The sequence below is a fragment of the Geotrypetes seraphini genome, chromosome 11 (genome assembly GCF_902459505.1).
Source record: "Geotrypetes seraphini chromosome 11, aGeoSer1.1, whole genome shotgun sequence".
Classification (NCBI taxonomy): Eukaryota; Metazoa; Chordata; class Amphibia; order Gymnophiona; family Dermophiidae; genus Geotrypetes; species Geotrypetes seraphini.
The window spans coordinates 21,611,430-21,638,572 of NC_047094.1; the positions used below are offsets into that span (position 1 = coordinate 21,611,430).

The 27,143-nt window shown below is 47.0% G+C and overlaps 1 protein-coding gene across 4 annotated transcripts in view; it reads right to left on the reverse strand.

Moving 5' to 3' along the window:
* Window positions 1-24,083, reverse strand: part of SUN1 (Sad1 and UNC84 domain containing 1) — a 140,115-nt gene extending 116,032 nt beyond the window's left edge. Inside the window, exon 1 of one of the 4 annotated variants that reach the window (XM_033963963.1) lies at window positions 23,820-24,083. Coding sequence is in view for 1 of the 4 variants with exons in the window: in XM_033963964.1 (XP_033819855.1) it covers window positions 19,561-19,610 (50 nt within the window). In the remaining 3 variants the exon portion in view is untranslated. Of the gene's footprint in view, window positions 1-19,065; window positions 19,309-19,560; window positions 19,626-23,819 lie in introns of those variants that run through there. The other 3 variants (XM_033963969.1, XM_033963964.1, XM_033963968.1) reach the window with 3 other exon arrangements.
* Window positions 24,084-27,143: the final 3,060 nt, after the last annotated feature.

The window sequence follows — 27,143 nt, forward strand, 5'->3', positions numbered from 1 at the left end:
TGGAGCCAAAACCAGAACACCTTAATGAAACTTGAATGGAAATATGGATACCTATTTATACTTTTGAGTAAAATTGCGATGGGAACATGTCATGGAAAAGAATAATGTGTAAACTAACAACCAAGAACAATATATTGTAACACCGAACTCAGACCAGGGCGTGTCTCCTCAGTTCAGATAGCTAGCAGAGAAGCCAACCCAGGGGAGGTGGGTGGGACGTGAGAATAGCTGCCTGCTGTCCCTGGATAACAACTGTTACGGTAAGTAACATTGCTTTATCCCAGGACAAGCAGGCAGGTATTCTCACTAGTGGGTGACCTCCAAGCTAACCAGAATGGGATGGTGGGAGAGTTGGCAACTTAGGAGAATAAATTTTGCAATACTGTTTGGCCAAACTGTCCATCCCGTCTGGAGAAAGTATCCAGACAATAGTGTGAAGTGAAGGTATGAACCGAGGACCAAGTGGCAGCTTTACAAATCTCCTCAATCGGTGTTGATCTGAGGAAAGCTACAGAAGCTGCCATCGCTCTGACCTTATGGGCTGTGATTTTTCTGTCAAGGGGTAATCCAGCCTGGGCATAGTAGAATGAGATGCAAGCCGCCATCCAGTTGGAGATGGTGCGTTTAGAAATAGGACGCCCCAACTTGTTCGGGTCGAAGGAGATAAAAAGTTGGGGAGCAGTTCTGTGAGGTTTGGTGCGTTCTAGGTAGAAAGCTAACGCACGTTTACAGTCCAGAGTGTGCAGAGCAGATTCTCCAGGGTGAGAATGTGGCTTCGGAAAAAACACTGGGAGCACAATGGATTGGTTGAGATGAAATTCTGAGACAACTTTAGGTAGGAATTTTGGGTGCGTGCGGAGAACCACCTTGTCATGATGGAATACTGTGAAAGGTGGGTCCGCAACCAAGACTTGTAGTTCACTGACTCTTCGAGCAGAAGTGAGGCCAATGAGAAACACCACTTTCCAAGTGAGATACTTCAGGTGAGCCTTGTGAAGAGGTTCAAATGGAGGCTTCATAAGTTATGAAAGGTCCCAAACCACTGGAGGCGGTTGACATGGAACAGTCCTTTCATGAATCTGGAAACCACAGGATGAGCAGATAGAGGTTTCCCTTGGAGAGACTGGTGGAAAGCAGCAATTGCACTGAGATGGACTAGGATCGAGGAAGACTTGAGACCAGAATGAGACAGGTGCAAAAGATAGTCCAAAACGGAAGACAAGGAGGAGTGTTGAGGCTCCTGATGCTGAGAAACACACAAAACAGAGAATCTAGTCCATTTCTGGTGGTAGCATTGCCTAGTAGCGGGCTTCTGTGAAGCTTCCAAGACGTCCCTCACAGGTTGGGAAAGCTGTAGAGGGGTTACGTTGAGAGGAACCAGCTGTCAGGTGTAGACACTGCAGGTTGGGGTGAAGTAGAGATCCCTGACGCTGTGTAAGTAGAGATGGAAAAACTGGTAGAGGGTATGGCTCCCTGCTGCTGAGTTGAAGTAGAAGGGAGTACCAAGGTTGTCTGGGCCACTGTGGAGCAATCAGGATCATGGTGGCAGTGTCTGACTTCAGCTTGACCAGAGTCTTTTGAATGAGAGGAAATGGAGGAAACGCATATAGAAAGCGATTCGTCCAGTCTAGGAGGAATGCATCTGCCTCGAGGCGCTGAGGGGTGTAGATCCTGGAGCAGAAGTGAGGCATTTTGAAGTTGTGGGGGGCTGCGAAGAGGTCAATCTGAGGCGTTCCCCACAAGGAAAAGATGTGATGAAGGGGCGTGGAGTTGAGCGTCCACTCGTGAGGTTGCAGGAGACGACTCAAGCTGTCCGCTAGGGCATTGTCCGCCCCCTGAATGTAGACCGCTCTGAGGAAGGTGTTGTTGCGAGTCGCCCAATCCCATACCTTCAGAGCTTCCTGGCAGAGGGAGGCTGATCCCGTGCCTCCCTGCTTGTTCACATAGTACATGGCGACCTGGTTGTCTGTGCGGATGAGGACAACTTGGTCGCGAAGGAAATGTTGGAAGGTCTGGAGAGCATTGAAGATCGCCCTGAGCTCCAGGATATTGATGTGGCACTGGCGGTCTGCGCTGGTCCAGTAACCCTGGGTGCGGAGGCCGTCCAGATGTGCCCCCCATGCATAGGTCGACGAGTCAGTCGTGAGGACTTTCTGATGGCGGGGGGTTTGGAACAACAAGCCTCTGGAGAGATTGGAGAATAGCATCCACCAGCGAAGAGACTGTTGCAGAGCAGGAGTGACCTGGATGTGTTGAGTCAGAGGGTCGGACGTCTGGGACCATTGAGACGCCAAGGTCCACTGAGGAATCCTGAGGTGGAGTCTGGTAAACGGAGTCACATGTACTGTGGAGGCCATGTGGCCTAGCAGGACCATCATCTGTCTCGCCGAGATTGAAGGGCGAGAGGACACTGAGTGGCAGAGGTGAAGAAGAGCCTCCATGCGTGGGGGAGGGAGGAACGCTCGGAGTTGGGTAGTATCCAGGATCGCCCCGATGAAGGGAAGAGTCTGAGAAGGTTGTAGGTGGGATTTTGGGAAGTTTATCTCGAATCCCAGATGTTGTAACAACCAACAGGATGACTCCCTGAGATGTGGAATCCTTGATGAGCCAGTTGTCCAGGTAAGGAAACACCTGGAGGCCGTGGTTTCCGAGTGCTGCGGCTACCACTACCAGGCACTTGGTGAAGACTCTGGGAGATGAGGCCAGGCCGAAGGGGAGCACTCGGTATTGGAGATGAAGATGTCCCACCCGGAATCTGAGGAATTGGTGGGAGGCGGATAAATGGGGATGTGAGTGTACGCCTCCTTCAGATCCAGAGAGCATAACCAGTCGTTCCTGCTCGATGAGGGGATATAGGGATGCCAAGGCCAACATGCAAAACTTTTCTTTGACCAGAAACTTGTTGAGCACCCTGAGGTCCAAGATAGGTCGCAGATCGCCCATCTTCTTCGGAACAAGGAAGTACCGGGAGTAAAACCCCCTGTTCTGTTGATCCCGGGGGACCGGTTCGACCACCCCGAGCTGTAGCAAGGCCTGGGCTTCCTGAAGAAGAAGGGTGGTTTGCATCAAGTTGGAAGGATACTCTCTTGGAGGATGTTCCGGAGGAACCTGGTGGAATTGAAGAGTGTATCCCTCCTTGACGATGGAGAGGACCCAGAGGTCGGTGGTGATAGTTGTCCATCGATGGAAGAAATGTTGGAGGCGACCTCCGATAGGAGGGTTTCCACAGGACGCAACAGCGCTTGAAAGCACGTGCAGTGAGTGTGGAGCAAGGCCGGCACGATTTCAGGATGTGTTCAGGCCCGAGACACTGAACACAGCGTCGATGAGGGTCCATTAACGAAATCGCTGGCACTTGTCACACTTTTTAAAACCGGTAATAGGCCGAAAAAGCTCCACCATGAGATCGAAGCTGCGGGGCTGCGGCCGCGTGGCCTGCCCGGTCGAACGGAACGAAGAAATTTTTTTTTTAACAATAAAACACGATGAAAATCAGCGATTAAGATTAAATAAAACCAAAACCACGGACTTAGAAGGCACAAGTGAAGGAAACTTCGCGCAGAGAGTTGAAGACGGTCTTCTCAGCTCCGCATAAAAGTAAGAATTGAGGAGACACGCCCTGGTCCGGGCGGGAAGGCACTCATGCATGCACGGTGCGGGCGACTCGAAACTTCAAGTTTTCTTCAAAGAAACATCCGTATCGGGGCTCCGTTGGATCACGTCACCCATTAGTGAAAATACCTGCCTGCTTGTCCTGGGATAAAGGTCTCTGCACTGATGAGATAAACTCGTATGCAGAATAAATGTGAACACGCGCCAGTGGGGCTATGATACTTGATCCGTTGAAAGAGGCGCCAAAAAGTGTTGGCAGTGGATTGGATGCACACTGATAGGGGAGGGGCATAGGGCTGTTAAAAAAGGCTGCTTTAAAATAAATAAATGAAAATACTGGTGAAAAACTAAATAAAAAACCAAAACCATGATAAAATGCCAAACCTGACTGCAAGTGGTAGTGAAAGTAGCATAAGGCACCCGTAGTACTGTTAGTGCCAGAGCTGCTTAGAATAAAGAACAATGCTGTACATGAAGAGAAAAAAGAAAGAATGAGGTGATAAGATGTAAAGTGCTGACCCCACACTGCACCACTTGATAAAACTAAGGAGCGATATTCTAGAGCAGGGGTGCCCACCATTTTGAGCTTGCGAGCTACTTTTAAAATGACCAAGTCAAAATGATCTACCAACAATAAAATTTAAAAAAAAAACAACACAAAGCACACTGTACACATAGAAAATGTTAATTTTCATTCCTATTCCGGGGTTTTTTCAAAGAGGTCAAATCAGATAACTCTATGCACTGTCACCTCAGTAACAACCATACAAAATAGACAAATATACCCCCTCCCTTTTTACTAAACCACGATAGCAGTTTTTAGCGCAGGGAGCTACGCTGAATGACCAGCGCTGCTCTCAACGCTCATAGGCTCCCTGCGCTAAAAACCTCTATTGTGGTTTAGTACAAGGGGACCATAGTGTAAAATATAGACTGCAGATATAAATTCAGACACATTTTGATCACTAAATTTAAAATAAAATCATTTTTCCTACCTGGTATTCTGGTGATTTCATGAGTCTCTGGTTGCACTTTCTTCTTCTGAATGTGCATCCAATCTTTCTTACCTTCTTTCTTTTTTTTTTTTTTTTTTATTATTTATTTATGAGTTTTCAATATAACAATCAAGTATAAACTTGTACAGAAAAGCAAAATTTCAAGAGGCAAATAAAATTTTTAAACATAATATAACACAAGAAATAATTGTATCTTTAATCTCACTCAAGTCCTCTATTTTGGATCCAAGATTAAAAATAAACGGAATTAAGGTAATCAATTAAGGAAGAAAAAACAGTTATAGGTAAAACTGTGCTAACAGTCGTCTATCTCTATCCATCTTGAGCTTTCTCCAGTCTTGACAGTGATAGGAATGTTGTCAGTTGAGACGGTTCAAAGAAAACAAATTTATGCAACTTATAATAGACTATGCATTTACAAGGATACCGAAGGAAAAAAGTTGCACCCAGGGCTATAACTGCTGGTCTCATTAGAAGAAATTCTTTTCTCCGCTTCTGTGTATCTCTGGCCAAATCAGGAAACATTTGAACTTTCAGTCCCAAAAATTCTTTATGTTTATTTTTAAAGAATAGTTTCAGTAACCATATTTTATCCATTGTAAGAGCTACTGAAAGAAGCAAAGTTGCCGGTATGGCTGCTTCCCTATCTGAGGATTCCAATAAGGCTGTAACATCCAAAGGCTCTTGATTTACTTCTTTAATGTCTTTAACAGGAAGGTAATACACCTGAGTAAGAGGTGGTATAGAAGATTCAGAAATTCCCAATATTTCCGTCAGATAGCGAGTAATCATTTCTCTAGGAGTTACTGTTATAATCTTAGGAAAATTAATTAATCTAAGATTATTACTTCTTGTAGAATTTTCAAGTGACTCAAGTTTCCTTCTTAAGTTTGTATTATCTTTGATTAAAGCTTCCTGTATTACTCTTTGAGAGTTAATATTCTGTTGTTGATTTTCTATCTGCAATTTATTTTCATTGGTAATTTTTCGTGTTTCTAGAATATCCTTATCATACAATTTAAACCGTTCTTCCACTTGGTTTAATTGGGACGCTATAGTTTTAGGAATAGTAACTACCAGGTCCCACAGAGCATCCAGAGTTACCTCCTGGGGTTTAATTATCTGAGGCAATTGAAAATGTAAAGTCTTATGCTCACCCACTGGCAAGTCTTCCAATGTCTGTCCGGACTGGGTTAATCCATCTCCCGCTGTTGTAATGACCTCGAATTCCTTGTTCAGGTTTCCTGGAGAAATCTGGGAAACCGAATCTCTGTCCCCCGGACTGATCTCCACAGCCTCCAGAGGAGGAAACACTCCGATTCCCGGAAGTTCCCCCTCCCTCGGGGAGCTAGCCGTTCGTGGATGCGGGGGAGGTGCTCGATTGTCAGGGCTAAAGGTAGTTTCAAGCCCCAAGAAGGACTGCTGTGCGCCGTTTTCCTGCAGCGTCTCCAGCGGGGGTAGCCCTGTTCCTGCCGACGTAGCCTGCATGCGCCGGATAATTTCTTCAATATTGCCTAACACGGAGGTCTCGGGGCGCCGCGAGGCCCCAGCGGCGCTTCTTCCTCTCCGTTTAGGCATCTCAAAGGTAGGAAATCGTATTTGTATGGAGAAAAAAGTCCAATTTGAAGAAAACTATCAGGAGCTTTCGCACAGCATCCCTATACCGTCGCCATCTTCCTCTTCTTACCTTCTTTCGGCCTGTATGCTTCCTCTCCTCCAGACCTCATTTCCTCCCCCAACTTTTTCTTCCTCTCTCCCTACCCTTTCTTTCTTTCTCTCTTCATGACCCCCTTCTTTTTTTCCGTTTCTCTTCTTTCCTTCTGTCTCCCTGCCTGCCCTCTTTCTTTCTTTCTCCCTGCCCTCCCCCAAGCCACTGCCATCGGGGAACAGGCCCCCAAGCCACCGCCATCGAATAACAAGCCCAAAAGCCGCCGCCGCCGCCCCAAGCTCTCCCTGCTTCGGGACGACCAGCATTCCTCTCCCCGACGTCAATTCTGCCATCGGGGAGAGGAAGGCTGATCGGCCCAAGATCGCAATCGACCTATTGGGGAAATACTGCCGGGTCCTGTCTTCGCAGAAACAGAAAGTAGGCAGGACCCGGCAGCAAGAAGAACAAATTGTAAGCTTCACTGACCTGTCTCCCGCCTTAGCCCATAGCGAACGCATGCTTCTGGGCTCTAACATGTGCATGCCGGCTTCCCTTCTCTTTCTCCCCCCACCCCCCCAGGACATAACTTCCGGTTTCGGAGGGAAGAGAAGGGAAGCCGGCATGCACACGTTAGAGCCCCGGAGCATAAGTTCGCTATGGGCTAAGGTATGAAATCACCAAGCCGTTTTATTTTTTTTTGTGTGTGTGTTGAGCAGCACCGGCGGCAGCAGCAGAATTCACAGCAGATGGTAGCTGGGCGGTTATCTAAATTACCCAGGCGGACCGCCTGGCTAAAATGCCCTAGGGAGAACGCTGCGGTCATTTGCGGAATTTTCATGACCTCAAACCGCTAACCAGGAGAGGACAGCTGGAAAGGCAGGAGAGAGCAGCCGGAGCGCCGGCGAACATGAAGGAAATCACTCGCTGTATACTCCGACCGCCTCTTCCTGCACTAAAGTCGGGCCTTATCAATCAGGAGCTGCTTTGACACTCAGCTCCTATTGGTAAGACCCGACTTTAGTGCAGGAAGAGCATACGAGCAAGTGATTTCCTTTACTCGCCAGCGCTCCGGCTGCCCTCTCCTGCCTCTCCAGCTGCCCTCTCCAGTCTCTTCCACGAAAAACTGTATTCACGGTTTTTCAAGATTCGCGGGGTTCCTGGAACCCCCGGAATATCGGGGGAGTACTTTATTCACTTGTTCCGTTCTATACCACTCAGGATTTTGTAAACTCAATCTATCTCCCTCAGCTGTCTCTTTCTAAGCCTGAAGAGCCCTAACCAATGGTTACTCTAAAAAATTGGCCAGAGTGAGCAAGTTTTTTCTAATGTGAGCAACAAGTTCTGAAATTGTGTGTGTGCGAGCAACAAGTTCTAAAAACCAACATTTTGCCAGATTTCCCTCTGTTGTAGTTCCTTCCTATTTCTCCTACTGTAACCGCGTCGAGCTCTACGAATTGGGGATGATGCGAGTATACAAACCTAAGGATTAGATTAGATTTTTGTGAATGACCATATAAAAGCTTTGAGCGACATATCTAGAACGTATAAGCTATTGCTCATGTGCTCAGCTTAGAGAGGGGAACATTGGTCCTAACCTCTTTAGAGTCTTTTCTCATACAAAAGGCGTTCCATCCCCTCTATCATCTTGGTCACTTTTCTTTGAATATTCTCTAATTCTGCTATATCTTTTATGAGATACGACAACCAGAACTGAATTCAATACTCAATGTGAGGTCCGCAACATGGAGCAATACAAAGGCATTATAATAGTTCTTAGTCTTTTTTATCATACCTTTTCTAATGATTTCTAGCATCTCGTTTGCTTTTTAGACCTCCCCTTTTCCTTTCCTCCCTTCTCTAGGAACCCATTTTCTGCCTCTTTTTTTCCACCTCAGAATAAATCTCTGGAAAATACCTCCACATTCATTCTCTTTTCTTCCCCTCTCTCTCTCTTTTTTCTCCCAAGTAGAAAATGACATGGTGACTGTTTCCCACAGTAAACTGTGGCAAAATTGCAGAATTGGGAAATATTTGGCCCGTTTGCTATGGGTTTGGAAACAAGGCTTTTCATCACCTCACGGGAGCGGTAAAGGGCCTTGTTCCCCACAGTAAAGGATGACGTTGCTGCAGGTTACCTCCCTCCCCACCTTCCCTTCCAGCTAGCAGCCACCCTCCTAACGGATAGGCCCCCTTTGCACCTTCCGCCCCAGGCCTACCAGCGATCGAAGAGGTAATGTTGTAGGCCTGCTCCAAGGCCTTCATCTGGCTGAGTCCCTCCTTCCAATGTAACAAAGGATCCAGAAGTGAGCATCATGTCAAAAAGGTTGGAAGAACAGAAGGAATAGAATAAGAGTGGAATACTAGAATGAAGAATGAGGTAGCAATGGAGAGATGAGATCCAGAACCACAATAAGAACAAACTAAAATGTTGATTGAAGAGAGAGAAGAAAGGCAGGAAAAGATCCACAGGTGGAAGGATTAACTTGTTAAGTTTCTAACTTATTTGGAAATAAATATGCTTGGTTCCAGAAAAGAGAAAAAGCACAGTTACTTACCGTAACAGGTGTTATCCAGGGACAGCAGGCAGATATTCTTAACGTATGGGTGACGTCACCGACGGAGCCCCGGTACGGACACTTTTAACTAGAAAATTCTAGTTGACCGCACCGCGCATGCACGGGTGCCTTCCCGCTCGACGGAGGAGAGCGTGGTCCCCAGTTAAGATAAGCCAGCTAAGAAGCCAACCGGGGAGGTAGGGCGGGTCCTAAGAATATCTGCCTGCTGTCCCGGGATAACACCTGTTACGGTAAGTAACTGTGCTTTATCCCAGGACAAGCAGGCAGCATATTCTTAACGTATGGGTGACCTCCAAGCTAACAGAGAGGGAGGAGGGATGGTTGGCCATTAGGAAAATAAATTTTGTAACACAGATTGGCGAAGTGTCCATCCGTCTGGAGAAGGCATCCAGGCAGTAGTGAGTAGTGAAACGTGTGAAATGAGGACCAGTGGCAGCCTTGCAGAGTTCCTCGATGGGCGTGGAAACAGAGGAAAGCACAGAAGCAGCCATAGCTCTGACCCTGTGGGCCGTGACAGCACCTTCCAGTGAGAGACCGGCCCGAGCATAACAGAACGCAATACAGGCAGCAAGCCAGTTGGAAAGCGTACGTTTAGAGACAGGACGACCTAGACGGTTAGGATCGAAGGTCAGAAAGAGCTGAGGGGACGAGCGGTGAGCCCTGGTACGGTCAAGGTAGTATGCAAGGGCACGCTTACAATCCAGCGTGTGCAACACCTGTTCCCCAGGATGAGAATGGGGTTTAGGGAAAAAGACAGGCAACACAATGGACTGGTTGAGGTGAAAAGCCGAGACCACCTTGGAAAGGAATTTAGGATGGGTACGCAGAACCACCTTGTCATGGTGAAAAACAGTGAACGGTGGATCGGCGACCAGTGCATGCATCTCACTAACCCTCCTGGCAGAGGTGATGGCAATGAGAAAAAGCACCTTCCATGTTAGAAGTTTGAGCGAAGTTGTGGCAAGAGGCTCAAAAGGAGGTTTCATGAGAGCTGATAAAACCACATTCAAGTCCCAGACGACAGGAGGAGGCTTCAGAGGTGGTTTGACATGGAAGAGGCCTCTCATGAACCGGGAAACCAAAGGATGAGCCGTAAGCAGTTTTCCGAGGATAGGCTCATGAAACGCAGTGATGGCACTGAGGTGGACTCTGATTGAGGTAGACTTGAGGCCAGCGTCGGAGAGAGAGAGCAAAAAGTCCAATACAGTTTCCACCGCCAATGAGGTGGGATCGTGATGACGCAGTAGACACCAAGAGGAGAACCTGGTCCACTTCTAATGGTAACATTGGAGGGTGGCCGGTTTCCTAGAGGCATCCAAAATGCGACGGACAGGCTGAGACAGATTCTCTGAAGAGGTTAGCCCGAGAGAAACCAAGCTGTCAGGTGGAGCGAAGACAGATTGGGATGTAGTAGAGACTGATGCTTGCTGCGTAAGTAGAGTAGGAAACACAGGGAAGAGGAATGGGCTCCCTGGAGCTGAGCTGAAGCAGGAGGGAGAACCAGTGTTGGCGAGGCCACCGAAGGGCGATGAGAATCATGGTGGCCCTGTCCCTGCAGAGTTTGGATAACGTCCGCCAACATCAGAGGTAGAGGAGGAAAGGCATAGAGGAACCGATCCGTCCAGTCGAGCAGGAATGCGTCCGGGGTCAGACGATGAGGAGAGAAGAGTCTGGAACAGAACTGGGGCAGCTGATGGTTGTGAGGAGCTGCAAAAGAGGTCCACCTGTGGAGTGCCCCAGCGAGCAAAGATGGTAGTGGAGTGTTGGAGGGTCCAGAGTCCACTCATGGGGTTGAAGGATGCGGCTGAGATTGTCGGCCAGGGAGTTTTGTTCGCCCTGGATGTATACAGCCCTTGAGGAAGAGAGACTGTGGGTCGTGGCCCAGGTCCATATTCGGAGGGGCCTCCCTGACAGAGGAGGGGAGATCCGGTGCCGCCTTGCTTGTTTATGTAGTACATGGCGACTATGATTGTCTGTGCACAGGAGAAGAACCTGAGGGTAGATGAAGGTGCCGGAAGCCTTGAGAGCATAGAACATGGCTCTGAGTTCCAGGAAATTGATGTGATGTTGACGCTCCCGTGAGGGGTCCAGAGTCCCTGGGTGCGTAGATCTCCCAGGTGAGCTCCCCATGCATAGGGGAGGCATCCGTGGTTATGATCATGGAGTGAGGGGGTAGATGAAAGAGTAGACCCCTGGAAAGATTTGAGGAGTTCAACCACCAGTGAAGAGAATATGCTGAGAGACGATGTCACAGAGATGGGATGAGAAAGAAGATCCGTGGTCTGTGACCATTGGTTGGCAAGAGTCCATTGAGGTAGTCCTGAGGTGGAAGTCGCGCCAGAGGAAGCACATGGACCGTTCGAGGCCATGTGGCCAGAAGGACCATCATCTGCCGAGCTGGGACGGAATGATGAGGAGCACCTGACGACAGAGATGGAGCAGGGTCCGTTGTCGGTCAGCGGGAAGAAATGCCCTCATCAGAGTGGTGTCCAGAACTGCTCCATGAATTGAAGTCGCTGTGTGGGAAGTAGGTGCGACTTGGGGTAGTTGATCTCGAACCCCCATAGATGGAGGAGCGAGATGGTGTGATGAGTGGCTTGTAGCACAAGCGGAGATGTAGGCGCTTTCACCAACCAATCGTCCAAGTAGGGGAACACCCTGGAGGTCAAGAGACCTGAGGAAAGGCCGCCACACTCACAATAAGGCACTTGGTGAACACCCTGGGTGATGATGCGACGGCCAAAGGGTAGCACTTTGTACTGATAGTGACGGTGCTGTATCTGAAAACCGTAGGTAGCGACGTGAAGTCGGATTGATTGGGATGTGAGTGTAGGCCTCTTTGAGGTCAGGGAACATAGCCAGTCGTGTTGAGAGAGAAGAGGGTTAAAAGCGTGCAAGGGATGAGCATTCTGAACTTCTCCTTGACCAGACACTTGTTGAGGTCCCTGAGATCGAGGATGGGACGGAGGTCTCCTGTCTTCTTGGGAACCAGGAAGTAGCGGGAGTAGAATCCCTGACCCCTTTGGTCCGGAGGCACCTCTTCGATGGCATTGCGAAGAAGGAGGGATTGGACCTCCCTCAGGAGGAGGGGGGGGTTTGGGAGGAGTGAGAAGCAGACTCTATGGGAGGATTGTCTGGTGGAAGAGTCTGGAAGTTGAGAGAGTAGCCGTGGCGAATGATGTTGAGGACCCATTGGTCTGATGTGATGACCTCCCAACGGCTGAGGAAGATTTGGAGGCGACCTCCGATAGGCTAAGGAAGAGGCAATGATGGTGGGAGACTGGCTATGCCCTGGAGGAAAAAGTCAAAAGGGCTGAGAAGGTTTTGACGGAGGGAGAGGCTTGGCAGGTTGGTGAGACTGTGAGGCGAGCTCTGAGTTTGATGCTGGTTGACGAGGTCGGCGAGGCTGCTGTTGAGGCGGGATGAGAGGTCTGGCCGAGAACCTGCGTTGGTAGGAAGACTGCTGTCTGTAGGGGCGAGCAGGCGGGGTCTTCTTTTTAGGCTTCACCAGGTGTCCCACCTGGTCTCGTGAGCCGAGAGTTTTTGGGTTGTTGAGTCCAGGGTACTCCCCGAAGAGTTCATCACCAAGACAAGGTGAATTAGCCAGGCGGTCTTGGTGGTTAATGTCCGAGGTCAGAAACTCTCAACCAGGCCAGACGCCGCATGGCAACAGCCATGGCAGACGCTCGAGAGGTCAGCTCAAATGAGTCATAAATGGAGCGCACCATGAATTTCCGGAGTTGGAGCAGACTGGAAATTTGTTGTTGAAAAAGAGGTACCTTACGTTCAGGGATGTATTTTTGTAAGGTGGAGAGTTGTTGCACCAGATGCTTCATGTAGAAGTGAAGGTGTAATTATTTGCCCTGTTGGCCAGCATTGCATTCTGGAAAAGGCGCTTGCCAAACTTATCCATAGTTTTTCCCTCTCTGCCAGGAGGGGTGGAGGCATAGACACTGGAGCCCTGAGTTTTCTTTAAGGTGGACTCCACCAGGAGAGATTCATGGGGCAATTGAGGCTTGTCAAACCCTGGGATGGGAATGACCCGATACAAGCTATCCAATTTGCGAGGGCCCCCGGGACAGTGAGGGGTTCTCCCAGTTCTTATAAAAAGTTTCCCGTAGGATGTCATGTACGGGTAACTTGAGGAATTCCTTAGGAGGTTGCTCAAAGTCTAAGGCATCGAGAAAGGCCTGTGACTTTTTAGAGTCGGACTCTAAGGGAATGGAAAGAGCAGACATCTCCCTAAGGAATTTGGTGAACGAGGACTGTTCAGGTTTTGAGACTGTATCAGTCACTGAAGGTTCCTCGTCCGTGGAGGAAGCGTCTTCCTCGGTACCGTGTGGGGATTCTTCCCATAAGTCTGGGTCCCTGATGTCGGGGTGCGCACGGCGAGACATCGGTGTGGAGAGCTCGGCATGGCGGGTTTTGGGGAGAGACTTGCCAGAGCGGACCGAGGCGGTACCGGGTGAGGAAGACCGGTGCCGTACCTGGTACCGAGGAGGATCGGCATCAGAGCGGGTCTGTACCGTAGGTTGGGAAAGATGTGGCTCAGCCGAGAGGACCGGCATGGAAGTGTTGAGCGGTACCGAGGGGGTCGACACCGATGGAACGGTGCGAGGCTCGGACCGGTCCCGTACTTGGAAGGTGCGGTTGCCACGCAACGCTGGGCAACAGTTGTTGGAGCTGTTGTTGCAGCTGCTCCTGTAACTGTGTTTGGAGTATGGCCGCGATGCGGTGTCCAGGGGAGGCACCGGTACCGCCTTTTTTCTTCTTCGGTACCATAGGTGCCGCCTCTACGCTCCAGCGTATGAGGAGGCAATGACGAGGCACTCCCGATATCGGAGCGGAGCGTATGCCGGAGGTCGATGCGGTTGCCGGGGATTGACGGTGCTGTCGCAACCGTGGCAGGTGGGGCTCAAGGGAAGTGGAAGGCTTCTTAGCGGCTTACCCTGGGGCCAGCGACCCCGAAGAAGGATCCGGTGGAGTCGAAGTAGTCGGTGTCGACTTTTGCGGTGCCGTCGACATCGTGGTAGATTCCATGGCAGATCCGGTACCGAATAGAATATTTTGCTGGATCTGCCTATTTTTTAAGGTGCGCTTTTTAAGCGTAGCACAGCGGGTGCAGGTGTCGGCCCGATGCTCTGGACCCAAGCACTGCAGGCACCAATTGTGCGGGTCGGTAAAAGAGATCGGGCGTGCACACCGCTGGTACTTCTTAAAGCCCGGTTGAGGGGGCATGAAGGGAAACACGGCCTCCGCAAAATCAAAGTCGGAGGCCTGTATGGTGGCAACAAGCCCCGCCAGGGCAGGCCTGAAAAATAAAGAAAATCCGACAAAGGAAAGTAACCCAAAGAGAAAAACAACGAAAAATTACGCGAGCGGGAAAGCAGGAATTGATTTTTCAACAGCCGTTGAAAACACATGCGTCTTCTTCGCTCCGCGGAAACGAAGAAACTGGGGACCACGCTCTCCTCCGTCGAGCGGGAAGGCACCCGCGCATGCGCGATGCGGTCAACTAGAATTTTTCTAGTAAAAGTGTCCGTACCGGGGCTCCGTCGGTGACGTCACCCATACGTTAAGAATATGCTGCCTGCTTGTCCTGGGATAAAGAAGATTACCCAAGTTGAATTCAACAACTATAGTAAAGAGCATGATACATAAGATAAGACCATACATTTGTATTGAATTCAGTAGTACTTGAAAGGACACATTTGAAAGGATAAGTTTTCTGTCTCTGTCTATGCTGGAGGTAATCAAAAACTTGATGTTTGGGAAGAGGTCATTTAATCATGTTAACGAAGTTAGCTGTCTGAGACAATGAAGGCTCAACCCCCCACTGCCATGTACCGGTTGAGATAGAAAAAGGAAGCTTTAACACCTTTTGATTCAGACAAAGCTCACCCCCCCCCCCCAGTCTTTCTTGTCCAACCCCCTTTTTCTGTGTTGGTTACCACTGAAAGATATAAAAGCTGGATGTACTAATAAAATATAGGCAATCCCTTTAGAACACTGTCTGCGTATTCTTTCTTTCTAAGGGGAATTGCCTCCAGACGTCTGAATAGATGACAGAGTGTGTGCAGGATGATTTCGGGACCAAGAAACGGATCTTGTTCGTTTCAGTACTGTGCAGCAAAAATTATTACTGGGAGGCTTCTATCAGTAAGGATGAAAAGGAGGAGAAAGATAACCTCTCCTCCTTAGGAAAAAAAAGTCACTGCAAGCAGAGGTTTCTCTTATGGATGAGTATCTAAAAAGATCACGATCACCAAACTTGAGAAGGATCCAAACATCAAACTTTAAAAAATGTTGCAAATGTTGCATGAATGGAGGAAGTTTTCAAATTCATAAGCTGCAATACATTAAAATAGTACCTGAGGCACAAAAATAAGGAAATATTTTTGCTCCCACATCTTTTTTTTTTTTTCCTATAGAAAAACTGAAACAGTTCTACAGGGAACTGTGAAAGAACAACTAAAATTGAAGCACAAGCATTCTGTTGAAATGCATGTGTGTTCCTGTAGAATATGACTGCCCTGCATATGGGAAACTTTGGGAAAAGGAAAGCAAAATAGCTTAAAGAAATTACTAGAACCCTGCCCCAGATAGTGACTGATTTTTGGCTCAAACATTCATATCACTCCACCAAGGTCTGGCAAATTATAAAAATGAATTGGTCAGGCAGCTAGACCTATCACAATGGCTAATAAGAGATGCAAGTAATAATGCCAAAGACTTTAGACCCATAACATGTCTACCATGTCAAGTGGTCTAGGGCTCCCCAACACATCATCATGGATTTTGATAAAACTTTGTGTGCTGAATCTTACATGACCCAACCGAATTCTAGTAAGGTTTAAGATCCACCAGTTGAATATTTGTGGAGATATAGCTCTTTGATTCTGTACCATCTCTGAAAAATCTTTGAAATTTATTTATTCAGTTTTCTATACAGTTCTCCCAAGGGAGCTCAGAATGGTTTAAATTAATTTATTCAGGTACTCCAGCATTTTCCCTATCTGTCCCAGCAGGCTCACAATCTACCTGGGGCAATGGGGAGATTAAGTGACTTGCCCAGGGTCACAAGAAGAAGCATGGGTTTGAACCCACAACCTCAGGGTGCTGAGGCTGTAGCTTTAACCACTGCGCCACACACTCCCCCATGAAAAAGTTGGTTTCGTTTTTCAACACAAACAGTGCCTGAAAACAAGAGTCAAAACAATGGAACTAAAACCCAGATGTCTCAATCCATTCTCCTATTGCTGGAGCCATATGGTAACTCAAGATGCAGTCCAAGAAAATGTAGCAGAAAGATACAGAAAAATCTCTCATTGTTTTGGTGCCAAGGGCTTGATTTTTATTTTTTTTTATCAAGCACACCTGGATAGACCACATGTTCCTTCTGGAGTTCATAAAATGTAAGCTTTCTTTGAACCCACACTATCCCTCTCTTTTACTAAGGTGCGCTAACCGATTTAGTGCACGCTAAACTCTAACGTGTCCACAGAATATAATGGCTGATGTTTAAGTAATGGCTATGCAGTACTACTATTGCTGGATATTTAGAATATTAGAATGGCTTTTTAAATTAGGCATAGGCAATATGGGTGCTGGAAGGAACTAAGTTGAGATCCCTATATGCTTTCTATTCAAAATGCATAACAAAAGAAAATACAAGATAGCTGTTTTTCCTGATGCAACAATAATCTTGAGCGTCCAGTTTCATGCTTAGTGTAAAAAAATTGCATATGCAAGTTAAAGAATGCCTACAGTTCTGTGCACAACTTGACAGATTAGCTGCTGACAATAAATCAATTGCAGTTAATAATTGGCACTAGTTTGTAGTTACACATGCAGTCAAACATTTACATGTAGATGCAGATATTTACATCAGACATTGACATGCTGTAAGTGGACATGTCATGCCTAAATGTTTACTGCATAAATGCCAACTTAAGTTAATATTCTATAATGACAATTACACACATAACTACCCAAAGAGAATTCATACTTAGTATGCAGCATCCCAGTGCCTAACTTTAGGTGACCTATAGAGAATTGCCTCTTACATGCATTGTCAAGTTGATATCAATATAGCCTGAGAAATGGAGTTACCCTTATGAAAGATTCTCATTGAAATAATCACAACTGTTGGTTTTAATTTTTTTTTAGGATTTGGAAATGATAAATAGAATTACGATATAATAGCTCCAGGTAGATTTTAGCGTGCAACATACAAAATGAGATAAATCAGTCCAGTTTGAAACTGATGCAGCTGCTCATAAATCAAAGCAATTTGAACTATTACTCAAAGGTTAAACTCTTTTTGGATCTGCATCCAATACATATTTTGCAGAGCATTATTTTAAAGTAGAAGTTGTGTCAAAATTTTTTTGACCATCCACATTTTTGTAAGATATTATAATTTTTTCTCCCCTTATTTGATCAATATCTACACAATACAACAGTTCTCATCTACATATTTGAGAATGTGAAAAAATTCCTACCTAATAATTCTAAGCATGACTTAAAGGACACATAGAAACTTGTTTCAGAAGAGTGGCTTTTAAATCCAAGTAAAAAAATAAGTTACCTGTACATTGTACAGTATATTTACAGCAACAAGATATAGTTAACATCCACCCTGAATCAAACATTTTAATACTTATTCTTAAGTAGTTCTGTCCTCTGGAAACATGCATGATAAGAGAAAATAGATTTGACTCACTAGTCATATTTAATTCATATTGGTCACTCAAATGCGACATTTACACTTTTTTAAATGCTAGTGGATGAAATCTATAAAAGAAGTTTCTCCCCCCTGGACAAAATGAATGAGCCTGCCTGGGGGAGGGGAAATATGCTCAGCACGCATAGAACTAGCTCCTACGTTGCACTTAAGTTAATTTGTGAGAGAGTTGCAATATGGTTGGTTGCCGATGCATGAAACTAAACCTTAAGTTTATATACCGCATCCTCTCCATGATTATAGAGGAAGGAACAGCATAATGGGATTGGAGATTGAGTATAAGGGGGGGGGAGAGCCTTACATTGTTGTGCATAGCCTAGTTTTTTTTAGATGCTTTCGGAATAGTTGGAAGGAGCCCAGATTCCGTAGTGGAGCAGAAAGGTTATTCCAAACTTCGAATCAAGAAAGACGATATGCAAAGCCATATCACGTTCCCCTATGTTGCTTTCCCGGAGTAAGGCAGAAAGAAGCAAGTAGCGTAGGGCAGAGCTTGAGGCAGGGAAGGGACAGACTCAGAGCTCTCTACATAGTAATATAGTAACAAAGTAGATGACGGCAGATAAAGACCCGAATGGTCCATCCAGTCTGCCCAACCTGATTCAATTTAAATTTTTTAATTTTTTCTTCTTAGCTATTTCTGGGCAGGAATCCAAAGCTCTACCCGGTACTGTGCTTGGGTTCCAACTGTCGAAATCTAATCTCTATTAAGACTTACTCCAGCCCATCTACACCCTCCCAGCCATTGAAGCCCTCCCCTGCCCATCCTCCCCCAAACGGCCATACACAGACACAGACCGTGCAAGTCTGTCCAGTACTGGCCTTAGTTCAATTTTTGATATTATTTTCTGATTCTAGATCCTCTGTGTTCATCCCACGCTTCTTTGAACTCCGTCACCGTTTTCCTCTCCACCATCTCTCTCGGGAGCGCATTCCAGGCATCCACCACCCTCTCCGTAAAGTAGAATTTCCTAACATTGCCTTTGAATCTACCACCCCTCAACCTCTCTAGCGTCTTACAAGGGAAGCAAGGTCAGCGAAAACGCTTAACCGATCCGGACTCCCAAACCCCCGTCCTAGTGGCGCCACCACGCTCGCTGGGACTCAACAAGACCCCCCCCCCCCCCTCGGCTGAAAGCAACTAAGCTCCATTTGAGGAGAAACGACGCGCACCCACGTTTTCCCAGCCCACCGGGCACGGAACATGTGCAGGCAAGAGGGAAGCCCAGGGGACGGTTAGGAGGAGGGGGGCGAGGGCGGCCTCCCTCAGCCTCCAGAGCCCCTGCCGCGGGCGAAACGTCCACGCCTCTACGGGCTCCACCCGCGGGCAGAGCCGGCTTCCACTACCAGCCGTGGGGGGGGGGGAGAGAGAGAGAGAGTGAGGAACCGCCGAAGCGCGCAGAGGCCCGTTAGCTGAGCCTCCGCTCCGACCGGGCCTAGACGCCGCCGCCGCCCGCCCTATTTTCCTACCTGTGGCCGGCAGCTCGGCTCTCCGCCCCGCGGAGGAAATCTTCAAGGGGAGGGCCGCCCCCTCCTCCACCGGCTCTAGGCGGACCGCGCGAGCTCAGCCTCACACGCTTCAAAGGGAAACAAAACAAACGGCGCCGCAGGCCCACCGCCTCCCGCCTTCTCCCCTGAGCGGCGGCTCGGGGGGGGGCCCGTGACGTCACGGCCGCGCCGTGACGTCAATCGCAGGAGGGCGTGAGCTGTGCGCGCGCGACTTACGCAGTGTGACCGAAGCTGTTTCCGTGCTGTATTATACACGGACTCTCTTAGACCCTGGTTGGCGCCCACAAACTCAGTTTTTTTGTTGTATCTGGGGCAATAGAAGGGTAAAGTGCAATAAATGCTTGCGCGCATGGGAGCCAACTTTTCAAGTGCGGGTGCTAAACCCAATATAAATGACTTCTCCCTGGCCACAGTCAAGAACTTTGTTTAATATTGAGAGTTTAATATTGCACATACTTAACAGCAAAAGGTAATGTATGGTAAGTGCAAAAAAATGCAGGGAGCATGCCGTGCGTTAATTGCACAGGGCAGTTGCCACATCACCCAGTGCCAGCAAAGCGAAACCCCCTGCAACCAATCCACCCCCAACACAAAGGCTCCTCCCCCAATCCACCAAACTAAAACCCCAGCCCCAAGCATGAGCCCCTCCTTACATTCAAACTCCACCAATTCTATTACAAAATAAAAGATCACCAAGGCAGACACCCCCACCTAATTAAACTACACACCTAATCCCTAACCTTATATGCAGAATGACCTCTAGTGGTAGAACCATGACACTACTGCTAAGGGTCAGCAGCAGCTGCTATTTTGCAGCCAAAGCACAGGGGGACTGCTCCTGTCCAAGCCACCAGCCCACATGGACAGCACACCTGAGTAGATACCAGGGCTTCTCGGGGGGGGGGGGGGGGGGGAGCAGGATTGGTTAGAGATGGAGTAAGAACCTAAGAATTGCCGCTGCTGGGTCAGACCAGTGGTCCATCGTGCCCAGCAGTCCACTCACAATGGCCCTCTGGTCAAAGACCAGTGCCCTGAGACTAGCCCTATCTGTGTACGCTCTGGTTCAGCGGGAACTTGTCTAATTTTGTCTTGAATCCCTGGAGGGTATTTTCCCTTATAACAGACTCCGGAAGAGTGTTCCAGTTTTCTACCATTCTGGGTGAAGAACTTCCTTACTTTCATACAGAATCTATCCCCTTTCAACTTTAGAGAGTGCCCTCTTGTACTCCCTACCTCGGAGAGGGTGAACAACCTGCCCTTATCTACTAAGTCTATTCCCTTGAATGTTTCAATCATGTCCCCTCTCAATCTCCTCTGTTCGAGGGAGAAGAGACCCAGTTTCTCTAATCTTTCGCTGTACGGCAGCTCCTCCAACCCCTTAACCATCTTAGTCGTTCTTCTCTGAACCCTTTCAAGTAGTACTGTGTCCTTCATGTACGGCGACCAGTGCGGAACACAGTACTCAAGGTGAGGGCACACCATGGCCCAGTACAGCAACATAACCTTCACTGATTTGTTTTTAAATGTGGTCTACCCAGGTGGGGGAGGGGGGATTGCTAGATGAATGAGGATCAAGATGGGGTGGGTCATTTTTCTTTTCAGCAGTATCTGGGAGAAGTTTCAATGTCAGGAGGGGGACCTCTTAAGTTGAAGGGGATTTGAAGAGAGGTTTGAATAGCCAGGGGGGGGGGCTGGGGTAAAATCTGCTAGACCTGATTGATGGTGGATCGAATCAATTGAAAGGCCAAATGGAGCAGCATAAGGCAGTAGCACTATTGGACTGCCAAAAGCTATGCTACACCTATCTCCTCAAGGAGACAGTCATGACAGCTAGCAAGTGATCAAACTCATACTCTGTACACTGTCATCGGTAGCCACCCCTCCCCCTTTTAGGAGTAGGCAGCTAATGTGGGAATTTTTAGCACACTGGCAGTTTTAACATGTGTTATTCGTTAGTGTTGGTTTCCACTAGCATTTAATACTTGGCATTAAACGCTTGATAAAACCCACTCTAGCTACTTAATGCAGCTTAGTACTATACACTTAAGTGACTTGCCCAGGATCAGAAGACGCCATACTAAGACTTGACCCCAGTTTCCTAGTTTTCAGGCCACTGCACTATTAGTTATTAGTATTTACTTACCCCCCACCCTTTTTCTTTTTAAGGAATTTAGTCAAGGTGGTGTCCAACAGGAATAAAGCCAAACACAGGAAATAAATAATTATAGCAGTAAAAATAATTTACAATAGAAGATATAGCATAATATACTTAATTACAATGTTAACACAATACGCAATAAAACATTTTAAAAGCATAGAGTCAGTGACGTACTAAGGGAAGCAGGGATGCAGAGCGCTCTAAGCACTGACTTTGTGGGGTGCCAGTATCTCTCCTCCCCCCCAGACGTGTGGGTGGGTTTCTTAAATGCATTCTTTCCCACCTATACCTCTGTTTCTCTTCACTTCTCTCTCTATTTAAATTTTAACTGTAAGCCCCCTAGAAGGTTTCCCCAAATAGGTGGGATAGAAAGTTCTAATAAACTTGAACCTAATCTAGCCGGTGACAGTAACTGGGAGATTCTATAAATGGTGCCATTATTGGAGGTGCCTATTCCAGTAAGTGCTTACATAAATTGGAAAAAAAAGCATAAGCATAACTAACGAGAGTTACGGTAATTGAAAAACAGGTACCTATAAGTTCACAGTGTTTCTGCAAAAGGCTGCCTCAAAATTATAGGCGCCTATGAAAATAGGTATGGATGTGGTTTCTCTTTAGACAGCCTTTTACAGAATCACTCCTGAGGCACCTATATCGATGCCTATATCTTAAGCGTGCTGAAAGCTGACCTTGTTTTCAGATGGCTTTAGATAGTTGCCATTAAGTGTGATTCACTATAGGGCGCCTATCAGTATCATATATATAAACCTTATAGTCAATATAGTTTACTAATGTGAAAATTAGATTCTCACAGTCATAGTGGTTCAATGGGGGTAATGTACTAACAGGCTTTGCAACAATGTAAGAACATAAGCAGTGCCTCTGCCGGGTCAGACCACAGGTCCATCCTGCCCAGCAGTCCGCTCCCGCAGTGGCCCAAACAGGTCAAGACTTGTCTGAATCATCAGAAGGGGCTCCCTTGCCATCTTGGTTTCTCATTTAAGTCCTGCCTTCCTATCGCAGTCCTAGCCCTCCGGTCTTGCACATGCACGACCAGGTTGGTTTATACTCATTACCTGATTAACTTCCTATACTTGTGTTATATCCCAGCTCCTCCCTCAGTATCCCACGATCCCTTTATCCCTCAGGAATCCATCCAATCCCTGTAGAGTACTAACAGGTTGATCAAAACTATATTAAAAATATACCAAGAGAACTTTCTCCTCGGAAAACAGACGGCTAAGAGCACTGATATTCTAAACAATGCCTATATAGGGCAATTCAGTAAACGGCACATTAAAGGAAAGCCACCTAACCTACCCCCGTGGAAGGTATTAGGCATACAAATCTGTTAGTAAATGACCCCCTAATATTTCTTAGTAGAAAAGTTAAGGTAGAATGAATCTTGGGATGAAGGTGGTGAGGGTAAGAACAGAAACTAGGTTGAAAGATGAATGGAAAAAAAATTAGAGCATGTTGTAATACCATAGACCAGTGGTCCCCAACCCTGTCCTGGAGGACCACCAGGCCAGTCTGTTTTTTGGGATAGCCCTAATGAATATGCATGAGAGAGATTTGTATATAGTGGAGGTGACAGGCATGCAAATCTGCCTCATGCATATTCATTAGGGCTATCCCAAAAACCCGACTGGCCAGGTGGTCCTCCAGGACAGGGTTGGGGACCACTGCCAAAGACTAGTAGTTCTTAAACCTACCTTCAGGGTCCCCTAGCCCAGTGGTTCCCAACCCTGTCCTGGAGGAACACCAGGCCAATTGGGTTTTCAGGCTAGCCCTAATGAATATGCATGAAGCAAATTTGCATGCCTATCACTTCCATCATATGCAAATCTCTCTCATGCATATTCATTAGGGCTAGCCTGAAAACCCGATTGGCCTGGTGTTCCTCCAGGACAGGGTTGGGAATCACTGCCCTAGCCAGTCAGGTTTTCAAGATATGCCTCATGAATATGCATGAGGCAGATTTGCATAAAATGCAGGCATGGAAAAATGTCTCATACATATTCATGAGGGATATCTTTGAAAACCTGACTGGCTAGGGGTCCACTTGCTGTCTTATCATATATTAGATAAAGTTTGTTTTGTTATTACATTTTTTTTGTAATTAAATGATCTGAGGTTAGTTATGATATGTGCTTCTTAATATACATGTAAGGTTTACCATGGTTAAGCCAAACATTATATGGAAGCCAGTAGGATGGAAATTGTCTGAATATAACAATGAATTGTTCATTTTAATCAGTGATTTACTTAAGGGGGTTCCCAAGAACCTTAGCTAAATTTATTCAATGGAAACAGAATATCTTACTGCATGGAATGTTGCTGGTGAAGGCCTCTTGTTACTTAGCTTATAGTAAGTAGTACTAAGAGGCCCTTGCTATAAAAATTGGTAACCCATTAGGTTTTATTTAACTCAATCCATACTAATAAGGGCAAAGTAGAAATAACATGGAGATGATGATAGCTAGAGAAAGGAATATTTCTACATAGAAGTTGTCAATGTTAGAGAATCAAGAAGTTACTGAGGTGTAAATTTTACCTGAAAGTTGAGCTGCATGGATAGGCCTCTACTTTGGAAATAAGAATGCAATTGCACTTGATAGGGATATATTATAGGTTGATTCGCAAGAATATTTCCAAATCTTTCTTCCATTCAGTAGCTGCAACATTTCCAAAATCTGGTAGTACCCCAAAGGGTATCGTGCGAGATCATGGTAAAGAGGACTCTAAGATTTCTGGTCACACAAGAAGTTGAGCACAGAGAAGCAGTTCTCCTTTTCCTCCTGTTCAGCGCTGCCTGGAAAAGTCAGCTAACACAGGCATGTTGTGTGCTTTCTTATTTTGCTTATCTTTGTTATTTTATGCAGCTCTCATATCTTTCTTCAACACCCTAGGCTTGTACAGCAGGACACAAATTAATGGGGACTTTAGAAATAACCATTGGTCCAACCCTCTGCGTTATCTACTAGCACAGCTGTGCAGGGCAGTTATAAACTAAGCAACTTGGCATATTTAGAATAAGGAATGAGACCCGTGAAAGGTTTGGGAGTGAGTACATGTAGCTAATGGGTTTTTTTTGTCTTTGGTGGCTTAAATTTACGAGTCCCATCTATTTTTCCTACTTTCACAGTTCAAAAAGCCTTGCAAAGTATTATTAACATCTTTATTTTTCAGAGACTAATAAGTAAGTACTTAATATATGTCATACTGGGTCAGAGCTAAGGTCCAGCAAGCTCAGCATCCTGCCTCTGGCATCAGCCAGTCTGGGTCACCTGGAACATAAGCGTTGCCTCTGCCGGGTCAGACCAGGGGTCCATCGTGCCCGGCAGTCCGCTCCCGCGGCAGCCCCCCAGGTCCATGACCTGAAAGTGTTCCCTACCTAACCTAAAATATCCATACCCTATTCGCTCAATGTCCTGTAAGGTAAACCTCTATCTGTACCCTGTACCCTGTTATTCCCTTTGCTTCCAGGAAATCATCCAGTCCCTGGAAGGATCGGGCAGTATCCCAAGAAGTAAACTATTCCTTGCAGCTTCCAGGGCTAAGCAGTGTCTTTACTAACTTTACATGAATAATTGTTTATGGACTTTTCTTCCAGGACAGAAAAAAAAGCTAAAACAAAAGATCAATTTTAGAGATGGATATAAGAGAAAAAGAGCAGACAGGAGAGAAAAGTGGTAAACTAACAGATGATTCTGGAAAGAGGGGTGGTTTTTTTTTTTCTAACTAAAGTGCGCTAAAAGCCAAGATATCCATTATCGTCCTAGTGTGCACTAAATCAATTACCGTATATAGTCAAATATAAGTCTATCCGAATATAAGTCAAGACCCCCATTCCCCCCCCCCCCAAAAAAAGGAGGAAAAAATGGTTGACTCGAATATAAGTCGGGCAGCTTAATATTCAAGTGTCCTGCCTTGCCAGGTATTGCATTCAGCCCTGTTCCCTGCACTCAGTCCCATTCCCTACCAGGCTATTAACCAAGTCCCCCTCCCTGCCAGGCTCTGAACACTGTCCCACCTTCCTTCCTCATACCCTCTTCCCCCTAAAAAGAGCCAACTTCATCATTGATGTCACAATGGCTTCATTGTCCCGTACTCCTCTCTGCCCTCTATCCCAGCCAGCAGATTAACCATTCCCCTTAACTTAAACCACCTAGTGGTAGGCCAGGACAGGAGGGATCCCTCCCATCTCCTGCCCCGGCTGACAGTATTAATTACCACCCTCCCTCGCATACCTGTTCCCTAGTGGTCCAGTGTGTATCCCAAAGATTGTAATCCTGAAGATTGTAAAGGTAGTGGTCAGCGACGCATTCAGGCCGGTACACAGGAGCAAGCTTTTTGTGCTCCCAACCAGCCCTGCACCGCTCCTTGATAGGCTGCCACGAGAACCGCAAATCCCACGAGAACTTGCAGCAGCCTATCAAGCAGCAGTGTAGGGCTGGCCAGGAGCATGAAAAGCTTGCTCCTGCGTGCCGGCCTAGGTGCGCCGCTGGCTAATACCTTTACAAAGGATTTCAGCGCGGGATACACGTTGGACCACCAGGGAACAGGTACGCGAGGGAGGGTGGTAATTATTAGTGTCAGCAGGGGCAGGAGACGGGAGGGATCCCTCCTGTCCTGGCCTAAGGCAGGCCTGTAGGAAGTCTGGGAGGGTTTCGGGTAGCCAATGGGGGTGACCTGAATATAAACCAGGATCCCCATTTTTTGGCCCCAAAATCCTGGTTTATATTCAAGTATATACAGTACCACACCTGAATAGGCACCAAAGTTAAGAAAAGATAGAGCAGAGCAGAAATTATAGCATGTAACAAATATAATAAAAAATAGAAGGGCCAGACAAAAAAGTAGAAAATGGTTTTATATGTACTGTGAAGAACTGCTGAATCTAGCCTCCCCAAGTCATAAAAAAGGTTTATTTAATTTAGCTTATTTATCTTTTAGATTATACTAGTGTTTAAGCCCGTTACATTAACGGGTGCTAGAATAGATGTCTGTCTCTTTCTTTCTTTGTGTCTCTCTTTGGCCGCTGTCTTTCTGTCTCTCTCTTTCTCCTTGGCCGCTGTCTGTCTTTCTTTCTCTCTCTTTCCTTGACCGCTCTCTGTGTGTCTGTCTGTCTCTCCTTGGCCGCTGTGTTTGTGTGTCTTTCTCTTACCTTGGCTGCTGTCTGTGTGTCTGTCTCTCTCCTTGGCCGCTGTCTGTGTGTCTGTCTGTCTCCCTCCCTTCCAGATTCATTCAGAGATGAAAGGATCGATCTGATTGATATTCCCATAGTCTGCCATCTCTCTTCCAATTTCCACATGCCAAGTCTCCCCTCTGTTCTCTATCTACGATCTGGCACCTCACCTCATACCTGGTCACCTGGTAGCTTCCTTGTCTGATTACCGGTCCCCTTTCACACAACTCTCTGATAAGTCCCACCTTTATGGAAGTAGGAAGTTGTGTCAGAAGAGGGCGTGGCCCCGGAAAAGGGACGCCGTTGGTGATTTTTAAAACTTTGTTTAAATTGTATGGGAATGGGCTATATGGACCCCAACCCCACCTCCACAGGGCCGGCTGTAGATGGGGGGAGGGTGAACAGATGGGCCCAAAGGCTCATCCCCCCCCCCACCCCGGTTGGCTGGCATCTTTTCCCCTTTCTAACCGCGTAGGTCCTATGTCGCCTTCACCTTCGTTCTTAGTCCCATAGCCTTCCTTTTGAAGCTGGAAAAACCGCTGCATGCGCTGTAAACCGCCACAGGATCCACCACCGCATGTGTCGCAAACCTCTATTCCGTATGCAGGGCCACAGAGCTACGGATCATGGACGCAGGGATCATGGAATTTGGAGTGCGCCTGCGTGCTAAGGGTTTTATTATGATAGATG